This window comes from Aethalodelphis obliquidens, unplaced genomic scaffold (genome assembly GCF_003676395.1).
Source record: "Aethalodelphis obliquidens isolate GAN/ISIS:26980383/991018 unplaced genomic scaffold, ASM367639v1 scaffold23, whole genome shotgun sequence".
Lineage (NCBI taxonomy): Eukaryota > Metazoa > Chordata > Mammalia > Artiodactyla > Delphinidae > Aethalodelphis > Aethalodelphis obliquidens.
The window spans coordinates 474,091-488,788 of NW_020837967.1; the positions used below are offsets into that span (position 1 = coordinate 474,091).

The 14,698-nt window shown below is 46.3% G+C and overlaps 1 protein-coding gene across 2 annotated transcripts; it reads right to left on the reverse strand.

Annotated features, from left to right (window-relative positions):
* Window positions 1-1,992: 1,992 nt before the first annotated feature.
* KLF6 (KLF transcription factor 6) lies at window positions 1,993-10,586 on the reverse strand. 2 transcript variants are annotated; one of them, XM_027121502.1, is made up of 4 exons: window positions 10,269-10,584; window positions 6,994-7,567; window positions 5,488-5,611; window positions 1,993-5,026 (listed from the first exon to the last, which is right to left on the reverse strand). In XM_027121502.1, exons 1-4 carry the CDS (start codon window positions 10,470-10,472, stop codon window positions 4,975-4,977), a joined length of 954 nt encoding a protein of 317 aa, XP_026977303.1. In that variant the 5' UTR covers window positions 10,473-10,584; the 3' UTR covers window positions 1,993-4,974. The 2 variants fall into 2 exon arrangements, with proteins under 2 accessions (XP_026977303.1, XP_026977304.1); XM_027121503.1 differs by lacking the exon at window positions 5,488-5,611 and having other exon boundaries at window positions 10,269-10,586.
* Window positions 10,587-14,698: the final 4,112 nt, after the last annotated feature.

A 14,698-nucleotide genomic window follows, 5' to 3' on the forward strand; every position in this document is an offset into this window, starting at 1 on the left:
CAATGGCAGTTTTCAAAGAGGTCTTTCTTTTTCTTTTTTTTTTTTTTTTGCGGTACACGGGCCTCTCACTGTTGTGGCCTTTCCTGTTGCAGAGCACAGCCTCCAGATGCGCAGGCTCAGCGGCAATGGCTCACGGGCCCAGCCGCTTTGCGGTATGTGGGATCTTCCCGGACCGGGGCACGAACCCGTGTCCCCTGCGTCGGCAGGCGGACTCTCAACCACTGCGCCACCAGGGAAGCCCTCTTTTTTTTTTTTTAATTAAAAAAATGGTATGCTATGAAGCACCAAATGCTTGAATAACTTAACTATAATTAAAGGGGCAATTTGAGAATGTCCCTCTTTCCATCCTAAGTCAGAGCAATTTTCTCAACAATGCTGTCTACTGTAGCACAAGAGAAAGCTTTCTAGATCTGAGCTGAGCATTTCGAGGAGGGTGGACATGTAATTTGAAGTCCACCCCATACTCACAGACCACAGAATTGCAGTGCTCTATAAAATGCTCGATACACGTGACCTAACCCAAAATATTTTAGCAATAAGAAAACTGAGGTACAGCGTAGCTCAGCAAATTGTCTGAAAGCACACGGCGAGCTCGACTGAGAACATATCCTTTCGTTTAGCTAGGTTTCAAAAATTTTGTTAAACAGACTGAAAGTTTTTGTCCTTCTATAATTATCCTTGGTTTACAGCTGATTCCTTGCATGGCAGTTCTCCTAGCAGCCTTATTTGAACATAACCGAGCTGTTCGGCATAGTCTTCACTTGACAAAGTGGTCATGTCTTACTAGTAGCCGAGAATGCATTATCAAGCCTTTATTTAGTGCTACAGTCAGGGCAATCCAACTATTAGTCATCCTGACATGTGCTTTGAACACAACACACCCATGAGTCCTGGCAAAAATTGCATCTGCTTCCTGCACCCTCCCACATCACAACTCCGTTCAAATGGCTGATATTTTTACCACAGTTCTAGAAAGAAAATTACTTAACATTTCTAATCTGGGGACGCACTTCAACTTCCCCTCCCCAATTATCAAATTAAAAGCGGCTCGTGTAAACTCTGCCCACGCAGCAAAATGAAGATCTGCTAGGAACAAGAGGCAGTGAGCCCTTCCAGCAAACAGAGAACTTCCTTAAACTAAGAACAAGGTTAAGAAGCTCATTGCCTCAGAAATGTCCATCATCCTATAGCCCCTTCTAGAAAGCACACACTGATTTTACTGTCACTACTGAGGAGCTTAATATGAACTCAACACAAACTTGTTTGCCACTCGCCGCTCAGTAGAACTAAGATCTAATGCTGCTCACAGGAAATGTTTCTAGAGAACCAAAAGCTATTTTGTTTTGGAACAAACTCTGCATTTGAATGCATCCCATTTACCTCAAGGAAAAAAAAAAAAATCTGGTGATCATGTAAACAATCTTTTACCTTCTGCCCTATTTTGCTGGGCTGACCAGAGTGGGAGGGGGTAGGTAAGAAGAGTGGACTGAAGGCCAGGGGGATGGCTTCAGGGCTTGCTGTCCCAACTGTGTCCTTTTCACCCTCTTGGGTGACATCTCAGCCAGGTGTAAGGGCCAGGTCAGAAGCGGCTGCCGGGCTCTGACCGCCTCTGTGGAACAGGGCTGCAGGAGCATGCGGAAGTGAAAGGGAGGTGTTTGTTTCACATTCTGCGGATGCCTCTGCAATTTATTCTCCTGGCTGGAGTGACAGGAAGATAAAACACAGCAAGTGTTTCCTCCTGTGCCCCAAGGCCTGGTGGCCAGTCTCTGGAGGAGAATTCAGTGCCCATCAGGGGAGCAACCCCAGGCTCCTATTTCCACCTTTGCTGCCAGGAAGGGCAGTGAGTGGGGGGGAGACAAGTGGCTCCCTGGGTAGCACAAAGAAGATTTCCCAAGGAAGAGCCGGGTGAGTAATCTGTCAGGAATTTGTTTCAACACTCGGCCCCCCCCCCCCCCCCCCCCCCCCCGCAAAAAAAAACAACCAGACTCAAGATGCTGATAAGAATTCTTTTATGTTATTCCAATAAAAAATACATTCATACAGAAATATAACAATCTTGCAAAAAACAATTTCAAATAAAATCTTGTAAAACAAAATTTTACAAAAATCTTACAAAGATTTTTTTAGATAACAGGGTGCTTCAAAAAAAAAAAGAAATTTCACTAATAGAAATTTTTTTTTTTAACGTCAAGCAAAAAGTTTCTGCTTGATTGAGGCTCAGTTATCACCTGAACAGAATGTAATTCTTTATGTACTTGCTTATTACGAAAATTACAGGCATTGACATACGTGGCACCCAGCCCCACCCAATCAAACCACTCCATGGTGTTTCATAAGTGAGACAAGCCAGTGCAAGTTTTTTTGTCTTTTGTTTACCTTCTTGCTGAATGGAATTGTTATGGCTAAGCACACAGCAGGGCCAAAAAAGGAGTTTTCCAAAATCCAGTAAATCAAGTGCCTGGATTTGGAATTGCCAAAAGAAAAGTGCATTTCCCCCCTCAGCAGTATGAAATGAGTTCTTTAGGTAAGTGTATCCATCAGCCCAGATTAAAAAAAACAAAAAACAAAAAAAACCCCAGTTATGTGAGCTTTCACCATTGCTCATCTCCAGGAAGATCCAAACAAAATACCAGCCCAGCCAGACTCATATGTGTGTATATATATATATATATATATATAAATATATATAAAGGAAAGATCCACACCCATGAGCCAGCAGCTGGATGGAGGATCAGCTGTCCATGCTGCGGTGTGCCAATTCAGGGAAATTACTCGTTGGAAAACTGGAAGAATCTATGTGCTGGAAAAAAATAGCTTCATCTGCATAAAAAGTGCTCTAAAAAGGAATCCCTGTGATTAGCTTACTCTTAGGCTCGATTTTCAATAAAGCTGACATTCAAAATCAAAACCTTAGTGTGTCTGAGACCAACGACCGGGCTAGTATTCCGTTCATGCCAGTTTTGAATGGCGAAGGTACCCTATCCCAGACCTGCCGATTATGATGAGCGAGTTGGCAGTCTGGAAGAGATTTGATGCCAAGAGCCTGTGGCAAATTGTTAAATTAAAGGGAAAGCCTTTATAAAAGTTAGAGTTCTCATGTTTACCTCCTTTGTGGCCATTTTGAAATATGTCTTCACAGGCTGTGAAATTTTCTAGCTAGACATTCTAATTTCTCCTTAAAAAAATATGTATATATTATCTATATATATGTATATATATATATATATATATACACACACATACACACATACACATACTGTACACACAAATATACATACACAAGAATTTCGCCCACTTTTAAAAAAAAAGTAATATACTTTCTGTGTTACCAACAGATAGCTAGATAGATACGCGAGAAACTTGTGCCTTTTAAGCAAATACATTGTTTTTTATACTTCTGTATCTTTAATACGTGTGAAAATGTTACATATTAAACACAGCCGGTGTATGATCTGTACAACTGTTGTGCAAAGTCTATACGGAAGTCTCACGGTGGCAGAAATGGTCTGATTTTCCAATTATCACATGTTTTCCACTTTAACACTGACAGTCAAGTTGTCTAAACTACTGAGTAAATACTGACTTGTTTGGGGGGTTTTCATCTATTTGACTTTGTGAAGGAGGACCTTAAAGAGATTTTTTTTCTGTATTATATATTGATACAGTACAAAGCCAGGTGAAAAAAGAGCCTTAATAAAGCATGCATCACCCATACCCCTGTACGAGACCCCTACATAAAGGGGCCACTTGCGTAAGGCACCATTGTTAAGATCTACAGTGCATTAACAGCTAGAAAACCAGAAATTAGTCCTCAAGGCATAAATAAGAGAAACTTAGCTGCATGAGAAAACAGTTTCTAAGCTTTAGTGGTTTTATCCACCCAACTGAGAAAAATTTTAGGTTCTGAGTCTAATGAGACATTAGACCAGCAATTCCCAGCCCTAGTGTCCTGGACACCCAACTCGTGTCCAACATCTTTCAAGGGCATCACGAAATTCTCCAAAAAGGTAATTCAAATTCGAACCATTTACAAAATAGTCCTATGCTGCACAATGCCTCTCTGAAAGGGGAGTGTTATGAAATTGAAGGGGGGAAGGATTGTGTATTGCCAAGCCCAGATGGCTAGGGGGTCACCGAATTCAACCAATCGTATCTTAGCTGCTCAGTGAACTGGAATCAAAACTGTAGTCCTGATTTAAAAATGGAAAAGCAGATAATTCCCCAGACCATGCATTACTTTTGTCTTAGAAGGAAAAGTTATCAATGTATTATATTTGTAGATACACAGCTTATACAATGGGTAACAAATGAACTCTGTCTCAGAGAGTAGCAGAAGCTACTCACTTCACACAGCTGAACCAGACACCGAAAGTTCTCGCCACACACTAGAGGGAAAGGGGCTCCCCTCACTACACCCACTCGCCACTCCCGGGTCCTGACCGCCCACGCCTGCCCTCCACATTTTCCCTTCTTTTTTTCTTTTCTTTTTTTTCCTCTAAGGCGCAGACTCTACCTACACCACCCCCCACCCCCACCCCGCCCCGGGAAATGATTGGTGGTCATCTCATCTCATGGAACACGCCTCACACACAAAACATTCAAACTATGTTTTTTTTCTGTCTCTTGCAGCCTCGCAAGGGAAAGGACTCTGTCTCGTCACACAGTCCGTAGGAGACCCTCCACATACAGCCCACCCACCACTAACATTCTCAGTGCACATGCTCACGGCAAAGGCTTAGGGACCACTCAGAGGATAGGTACCAGTGGCGAGGCCAGGGCCACCCAAACACCACACACCCTGGGTGCTCTGCCGCTTCGGACATGACTTTTTTCGCCCTCGAAAGACCTTCCCAGTAGGTCCTGGAGGCGACCGGGTAGGGTGCAAAATGGCTTTGGCTGGAACACGCACCCTCCTTCCACGGCCGTCTCAGCCTGGAAGCCTTTTTAGCCCGCAGGAGTCGATGCTCTGCCCCTTCAGAGGTGCCTCTTCATGTGCAGGGCCAGGTGGTCGGACCTGGAGAAACACCTGCAGAGAGAATCGGGGTCCCAGACGTTAGGTCTCCAGCCCCGTCAGTTACAGACCTCCTGCTCGTGCACCCCCCAGCTAAATTAGCCCTCTCCATTGGGGGTGGGAGTCATCATGCTGAGTCAGCCCCATCCACATTCGGGGCAGGAGTATACATCAAGGAGGTTGCCAATCAGCTCTTGGGAATGTCACCTGACTTTACTGCCCAGCCTTCAAATTTGAAAACTGTTAAAGGGCCAATCTGCAGAAAGTGTGAACGAAATCATTCTATTCTCGTGCACTCAGTACACGGTGCTTCCTAACCTGGACGAGTGGCATATTAGAGCCTTTTTAAAAAGTCCTGGGCTGAAAAGAGAGATGCCAGTGCAGGCCAGGAAGACGGCTGCCTTGCTGCAGGGTGACTGCATGCCTACTCCGTTCCGGGGATGGCACTGCCGCGCCCCTGCTGTTCATGCACGTACCTGTCACAGTGAGAACATTTAAAAGGCTTGGCACCAGTGTGCTTTCTGAAGTGTCTCGTTAACTCATCGCTTCTTGCAAAACGCCACTCACAACCTTCCCATGAGCATCTGTAAGGCTTTTCTCCTGGGAAGAGAGCACACGACAGGCACGCCATGATTTCACTGAACAGTGAGGGAAGGGCCCTGCTACCCCAACACGGGGCGGGAAAGTCCACTCAGGAGCAGGCCCAGAGGCCACTGACCTCAGGAATTCAGAATAAACCTCAGTTAGCGCTGGGAGCCGGCCCTCCCAAGGTGACAGGCAGGGGCTCTTTCCTGACCTAGCCTTGGGCCTCCAAGTGCTGGGGAAGAGACCCAGGCTTGGCAGGGCCCACATGACCGTAATCAGAGTGAACGTGTAAGAATGACAATGACTCAGACTGGAGAAATACTTCCGAGGTGATGTGTCAGCCCACTGGACCCGTGGCCTTGGCCAGGGCTGGGTTTTATTTCTTTCTCCATGGAAACGGTTTCTCTCAAGCACTTATTTTGTTCCTTACTCACTTCCCTGTGGAATGAGGCTTTGTAGTTTCCTCCGGGAAACTATATTTCTCCAAAACTGAGGTCATGAGTTTCTGGGAAACCCCATTCCAAGGTCTTCAAAACACTTTCTAAATGACAAGCAAAAGACCCAGTCGACTTTATCCCTTGGTCGGATTACAAATATGATTTCACTAAAAGTGCTACCTGAGAATATAAAAAACAATTGCCACAGTCAGTAGCCTGGTTCCAGGGTACCCAGGTCCTGATCCTGGCTCTGCCCTGAGCCGTTTCAGGATCCTGATCTCCTCTCATTATTGGTAACACGAGAGTTTGCATGACTTGATCTCTAAGACCCCGTCCAGCTCCAAAATTTCTGTGATGCTTCCCCAGTTATCCTAGACTGTCATGGTAACTATAAATGGAACTATTCTCTAGACTGTGATATTTCATTAAGAAGTTATTATTATTTTTGAAAGTTGGCATCAGAAAACAAAGGCAGCATGATACACAGAGAAATTCTCACTAAGTACCTGCTGATGATACTGCTTCGCAGAGTCGATGGGTCTAGCTCAGACCCCACACGGTGTCCGGCACCCACCTGCGCCACACAGCCCGGCCACCCTCTCCCAACCCTCGAGCTTCATTTCCAAAAATCAGAGGCAACTCCGAGTAGCACTGTACACGGACACTGCAGACTGCACAGTGGGCCTTGATAACCCAGGTGGCTGGAGTGGGTGGGGTACTCGGTGTAGACAGAGAATGTGATTTACCTCTTGTCTGTTTAATCTGAAAGCGATAACCATTCATCGGGCACACATGTCCAGTCTTTCAGCGCCTACTCTGTCCTCCCCAGAGACCCAACTCTTTTGAGGGAAGAAAGGAGGTGAGGACGTGTCTGCTCTGACAGCCTCCTGCGGAGCCCCGGCCCCCTCCCAGGGCTGGTGCAATTAATTCAGCGGCGCCCGGGTCGCAGGAGAGACTGACCTGTGTGGGTGCGCTGATGTGCTTTCAAGTGGGAGCTTTTGGTGTAAACTTTTCTGCAGCCGTTAAAGTGGCACCGATGCACCCTCCTGCGGCCGTCTGGGGAGGCGTCTCCGCTGCCCTTGTCGCCGGGCTTCCCCGCAGTCCCACTGCGCGCCTTCCCGGGAGGGTGCAGCTCACCCGGCATGCAACCCCACAGGTGGGACGGCTCCCTGCTCAGTTCTGGGGAGGAAGGGGGCGTGGAGGTGACGGAGGAGCTCAGGTTCCCCGAATTGACTAAAACTTCGCCGATGGGGTCAGAGGTAAACTTGGTGGTGGGTGAGAGCTCCTCGGAGCTGTCGGAGGATTCACTGCTCACGTCCGAGTTCAGGCTGTTGGTCTCCAGGTTGTAGCCAAAGCCGGGGCTGTTGAGCGCATCCTCAGGGGGACTGGAGGACATCTTCAGGTCCGAGTCCTCCTTTTTCTCCCGAGCCAGGATGATTTTGGTCCACAGGTCTTCCTGGCTGTCGAATTTGATTTCGGAGGCTGACACATAGCAGGGTTCGCTCTGGAGGTAACGTTCCAACTCCAGGCAGGTCTGTGCGAAAGGAACCACAAGAAGGCACGTGATTGTGACGACTACCGAAAACGAACCGAAAGCGCACTTCCAAAAACATGCAGGAGTCAAGGGCAAATAAACTGTGGCCTTGTCACTACAAGAATCCGTGTCTTCAGCAGAGTGAGAGGAAAGCTGTTTCTAGGAATGGGTACACATTCAGAAGAAAAACCAGAGGTGAAACCTCTCCCCGCTTCCCCAAGTTGGACCAATGGCCACAAATGGCTGATGGTCACTGAGCCAGTTTTTGTTATAGTTACAGTGTTGATGTTTCTAATAAGTTTCTGTAAGCCACACAAAGAATACCAGCCTCAGACCTGCCCCCACCGGACAGGTTTAACCACATTATCTGACAGTCGAGAACCCTGTGCAACAAGGAAACCCAGGCATCCGCCTTCCAGAGGCAAAGACAGAGGGCTTGCTGCTCTCAACACAGTGTGCTCTGACATGGCATGTGTCTGGAGAACCGCTGACAGCACAGGCCATACTCAGTGAGCAGACGCAGCCAGCTGATGGTCTTGGGTCAGGTAGGAGCTGCAGAGAAACCACCCGTTTCCTGCGGAGCCCAGACCTAATAGGCTTTCAAAGAATGCCATTCCCAAGTGCAGGGCCATGCGCACACACAACTTAAATGACTTCCACAGTGGTCAGAGGAAAACAACAACAGGAGTGGAGAAACCATTGCTATTGTAAAGGATGCAGGAGGGGAAATTCCTCCGCAGCCCTGCTGGGAGTCCCACAATGGACAAGAACTTTATCTACTGGCCAAGAGTACAACTGTATGAGTCATCACTCTATTTCTTTCACACAATGCCAAAGGAGACTTCCTTTTGAAATTCTGACCAGCGGCCAAAAAAGGACCCGGTTCGAATATACATGCAGTGTGTCATGGCCAGAGTGCCCCCCCAGCCCCACAACCAACCTTTCCAGAAGCTACAACTGCCGAGAGACCAGCATGCCCTCTCCCCACCATCTCAAACTTTCTAGCCACTGGAAAATAAAAACGGTAGGAAACATTTTAGGTTTAAATTATGTCTGCCCTTATCTTCACTAGGATCAACTGTCTGCATGTCCATATAAGGCTGTCTATACTACTGCAATTCCACAGCTTTAGATTTCTACAGCAAACTCGGCTCTTTTTAGCAAATCATTTTCAGGACTAGCAAAGCCCACCCAAAGGGCTCCCGTTTATTTAGCAGTGTGCCTGCTATCAGAATAGACCCTTCCCCCTCCCCTCCTCACCTAGCAAGCAGAGGGGGAAAAAACAATCATTGTTTTCTCATTACCCCTAAAATTAGACGCCTGGGTTACAAAGCACACTAGAGTGTTCTGCAGAGAGACAGCAAGATATTCTATGGATGTTCCAAAGAAAAAGGAAAGCACGTTTATTGAGATCTTGTTAAACTTTAATAATCTGGCTAATTTAAAATCTCCATTATGCTGAGGAGCACTGGGGACCAGAAGGAAGCTCTCAGGGAGAGTTTAAAAGCCTCTGAAGGCGACCAAGAGCTCAGCCTGGCTTGTGGCCCAAATCCCAAATGCCCAAGGAAACTACTTAGATCAATTTCAATCACGTCCTAGGAAGCAGCTTCTTTAGGAGGAAAAGCCTGGAGGGGAGAGGGAGGCAGGAAAGGGCTGGGAACAATTAAGCAGGCATGTGAAGGTTGTAACACTTTGCATTTCATCTCCCCTAAAAGCCTTCTAGGCTTTGAAACCCACAATATATATTTGATCTGCTAATTCACTTTGTGACAAAAAGCAAACTGCTTAGCAGCACAGAGAAAACCCCAAACCTTCCTTCTATCTTTAAAGATAATGGGACAAGTGTCAGAATCTCTCCCTTCAGGTAATCCTAACGCATTAGAAGGGGGAAAAATTGTTTCTTAAATGTCCAATGCCAAAAATTGCAGTTCCACTAAAAAATGCCGGAAACAGAGACTCTTCTTCCCAAACTCTGACTTGAAGCAATTCGGACGGGCTCATTGTCATATGACTGATAAGTCACTGGTTGTGCAAACATTGGGTTTTTTTTTTTTCTTTTTTCTGGTCAACAAAAGAAGCAGGTTAAGAAAAACAAGGCAGATCGAGGCATATCTTAAGGATTCCCAAGAAGGTAAAGAAACTGAAAATGGCCTGGTAGAGAAAAGGAGCTGGTGGATGTTTCGCTGGTGAAATCCTTAATTAAAAAAAAAAAAAATCTCCACGTACAAACACCAAAAAGCAAAACAAAACCAAAATCCCTTAAAAAAAAAATACCCTTGGCAGTCCTTGCAAGTTCATATGACCAGATCCAGCTGTGGAGTCTGGAGCTGGTACAAGCACCAAACTTCTGCCAAGGGCTAGGGCCGGGATCAGGCCGCGGAGCTGGGTCTGCCCTCCGGAGAACGCAGTTCATAAGCCCCTGAAACGGCAAAAACACTCCAAGCGACGAAGCACTGCTGCGCCCCACTCAAATGACAACTCCGCTCCACGCTGTAAAAGGCCCCTTTAAAGTGCCTTCCACACCGGAGGCAGCAGAAGTACGTTTTAAGACTAATTATTTTAATTTTTTAAAAATTTACCCGAACCATTAAAAAAAGAAGAAAAAGAAATGCACCTCCAACCACACACCGTCCTGTCGGTGAGTGCATGCACTCCCTCCTCGGCGCACCCGGGCACCTGGCCCATGAAAATTCCTATTTACCTGTTGCCAATATTCCTCCAGGGAGGGCAGCGCCGAGAAGTAACCAGTCTCGTGCACAATCTGGAGTTCCTGGAAGATGCTGCACATTGGGAGCACATCCATGTCGGGTTGGAAAAGACAGTCACTGCTGTTGTAAAAACAGGGAGGTGTGCGGTCTGGAGTCGGGAGCGCAGCAGCCGTGCCTGCAGCGCCGGGGAAGTTCATGCAAACTCAGTGGGCAGCAATTAGGCGCCGCGGGTTCGGATCCTACCGGAGCCCGGAGACTCGCTCGCGAGCCCACACAATATTTGCAAACACCGGACTGACTGCAAACGTAACCCCTGCAAAACTTCCCTATTCAAAGCTCCGCTGCCAGCCTCCCCTCCTCCCCGCCCAGCCCCCCCCATCTCCCCACGTGACTCGCCCGCGCCCGCCCCGCGCACCGCCCAATCACGCCGCGCCCGGCCCGGGGGCTGCGCGACGATGATGTCAGCTTCGGCCAATCGCGGGCAGTGGCTTACAGCGGCCCCGCCTGGCGTGACCGAGCCTCTCCATCACAACCCTCGCCATTGGCTGAATTCGAACTTCGGCCAGCTGTGATTGGAAGGCGGTTTCGCAGGCTATTTTTAGCAGGGTATATAAGGCGCGAGCCGCCTCACGCCGGAGGAGTCGGTGCTGGGAGGTGTGCGGCCGAGCGGCTGAGTGCGCTGCTGCCGGGCAGAGGGAGCCGGGTGTTCCTTCCCGTCCCGTCCCCGGTCCCCGGTCCCCGTACCCCTGTCGTCCCGGTCCCCGTCCCCATCCCCACCACCCGGGCTGGTCCCCGCAAACCCCGGCCCTCGTCACTCAGGCCGGTCACGCGGGTCCAGTCCCCTGCCCCTGGCCCAGCGGTTCAGTGTGCCGCTGCCTGGCTGAGGGGAGCCGGGCCGGGTCCCCTCTGTACCTCCCTCCGACCTCGGGCCGGCCTGCCCTTCTCTGGTCCCATCCGTCCCTCGATCCCACTATGTCCCCCCTTCCGTCCCCCTGTATTCCCCGTTTTCCGTCCCCTTCTGTTCCCCCTCTGTCCCTCTCTGTTTCCCCTCCTCCCCACTCTGTTCTCCCCTCCGTACACGCTCCGTTCCCATCTGTTCCCCCTGTCCCACTCCATCCCCATCTGTCCCCCTCAATTCTCAGGTGGCACCTGTGACCCAGTGGTGGTGGACGGATGGTGGACTGGGCAGCCCCACGGGTGTGGTGAGGAACAGGGAGGGGCCGGAGGTACTCCAGAGTCACTGGGGTATGTTGTATGTGAATCTGAGGTCCCTCCTTCAGTCTCCCTCACAAGGACAGGGCACACACCTGGGGGACACGCCTCTGCCCCGCCCCACCCCCATGCCTGCCTAACCTGCAGGAAAAGGACCAAAATGGCCTGGAAGACCCAAGTTGGATCTGCTTGCTCTTGAGGGGGTTATTTACACTCTTGATTGTATGGGAACACAGTTTTCTTTTAAAAAAGAGGGCACTTTGGGAGGGGGCGTTTAAAAAAAGAGGGGGCCTATAACCATTCTCAGTAGGGTCCTCCATCCACACCAGCTGTGTACATTTTAGAAATGCAGATTCCAGGGTCTGACCCCAAACCTACAGAATCATAAGCTAGAGGGTGGAGGCTGTCCCAGCCATTGAGTTTTGACAAGCTCCCCAGGTTAATCTCTTGCCAGTAAAGTTTGGGAACTGGGCATCTAGAAAATGCCCTTTTACTTGTCACCTACCATACATCAGCCTTCATTCCAAGAAGATGCAGAGACCCTCACCAAGATTAACAACTAGACTTTCCCCTAGTTGAATGTGAAAACAGTTTAAATGAGGTTGAAGCTGACATTCAATGTGGGGTTTTTTTCATATAAATTATCTCCTGAAATATACCATAATGTTCATTTTCAAGCAAAATGCCAAGACTACAAAGAATGTGCTTTTAAATTTCGAAATGGAAAACTGAATTATAGCTACTACCTCCATTATTATTTCAAAATAGAGTTTAATGAAACATCCTTTTAAATAAAGTTTTTAAAAACTGAAGTATGTAAAATGAAGTTTTGACAGGATTTTGTATGTTAGATTTTAGCAGACTTGAGTATACCAGGGCTATGACCCTATAACATTCTAGGCAGGGACCTTTGTCAATCAAAAGTTAGGGGAAGTTATTATCTTATTGTATCTGTTGTATTAAAGAGGCTGTGAAGATGATTCATAATGAATTGATTAAAATGATCATTAACCTGTGTTCAGTCTTATTTTACCCCAGAAACAGAGAGCGTGACTGGCCCTCCATAGGGAAGACATTGGCCTTGAGTCTAATTTCTGGGAATGGGAATGGCTTGCCTTGAACCGTCTTCAGGTTGAGCCCACCCCCTGGTGACCAGCAGCTGGTTGTATTTGGGATATGGTTTGAGAGTGTGCTTATATCAGGGACAGGGTTTTCTCAGTAATTGGCAGCAGTGATCAAAGGAAGCAAGAATCCAGTGACTATGCGAGGGAGGGTCAGCATCCTGGACCGTTCAGAGGAGAGTTAGGTGAAGGGAAGAATATATTGCCCAAGGGAAGGCACATGATGGCTCTCTGTGCAGTGTATGTGGGCGTCATGGTTACAATATTCTTATTTACCTTTTGGACGATTATTCTTTTGCTTTCCTGTTAGTAATATTTTATTTTTTATTGAATTATAGCTGATTTATAATATTGTATAAGTTTCAGGTGTACTACATAGTGATTCATAATTATTAAAGATTATACTCCTTTTCTAGTTATTATCAAATATTGACTATATTCCCTGTGTTGTACACTATATCCTTGTAGCTTATTTTTTATACATAATAGTTTGTACTACCCCTATCTTGCCCCTCTCTGTATCCCTCTCCCCACTGGTAACCTCTAGTTTGTTCTCTTTATCTGTGAGTCTGTTTCTGTTTTGTTATATTTATTTGTTTTATTTCTTTAGATTCCATATATAAGTGATAACATATAGTATTTGTTTTTCTCTGACTTATTTCACTAAGCATAATACACTCCAGGTCCATCCATGTTGTTGGCAAATTTTCATTGTTTTTTATGGCTCAGTAGTATTCCATTGTGTGTGTGTGTGTGTGTGTGTGTGTGTGTGTGTGTGTGTATACCACATCTTCTTTATCCATTCATCTGTTGATGGACACTTAGGTTGTCTCCATACCTTGGCTATTGTACCTAACACTGCTATGAATGTTGGGGTACATGTATCTTTTCAAATTAGTGTTTTCATTTTCTTTAGATATATAGCCAGGAGTGGTATTTCTGGATCATATGGTAGTTCTATTTTTTGTTTCTTGACAAAATTCCATTTTGTTTTCCATAGTGGCCTCACCAATTTACATTCCCACTGACAGTGTAAGAGGGTTCCCTTTTCTCCACATCCTCACCAACATTTACTGTTTGTGGATTTTTAAAAATTGAAGTATAGTTAATTTACAATGTGTTAGTTTCAGGTGTACAACACAGTGATTCAATTATATATGTGTGTGTGTGTGTGTGTGTGTGTGTGTGTGTGTGTATTCTTTTTCAGATTCTTTTTCCTTATGGGTTATTACAAAGTATTGCATATAGTTCCGTATGCTATACAGTAGGTCCTTGTTGGTTATCTGTTTTATATATAGTAGTGCTTGTGGACTTTTTAGTGATACCTATTCTGACCAGTGTGAGGTGATCTCTGATTGAGGTTTTGATTTTCATTTCCTGATGATTAGTGATCATCAGGTAATCTCTTCGTGGTAATTCTTTATTGTTTTAATGCATTTCTTTATCTACTTTCCTATAGAATGTAAATTTGTCCTTGTCTTGTACGTGCACTTCCCTGTTCTTAGAAGATTGTATAGTTTATTTTTAAAATAGTGAACCTGATTGGACACAATACAGATACACTCAAAATGGTTATTTTTCAAAAAAAATAATAAAAAGTTATAGAAACAGTACATCGGCTGAATTTCAAAGAGAATAAGCACTATGACTTCCCTCTGCACCCATTAGCCATTCAGCACATATTATTCACGCCCTGTGACTGGTCAGGTGTTTGGGATTCACACCATTCACAAAGCAGGCAATACTCCCTGTGACAGAGGAGGTAGGCAATACATAGGGAGGTCGATGTCTTAAAACAACCGTGTTACCACTCCTGGTGCATGTTACTATTTGGTGGGGAGATAATGTCAGCTTCTTACATGAAAAAGAGTATGCATGGGATCTAAGCAATACTAGTCACATCTGATTTTTAAAAAAATCAACAAAGAAGCATCATAGAAGGCAAAAGTCATTCAGAGGGTGGAAGTGTGACACTGTATGAAAGATGGACTGTAGACTCTAGTTACCCACGCTAGGTGTGTAGCCTTGGTCATGTCTTTTAAATGGAGATAAAATGTCTAACTCTTAGAATCAGTTTGGTAGAATTGAAA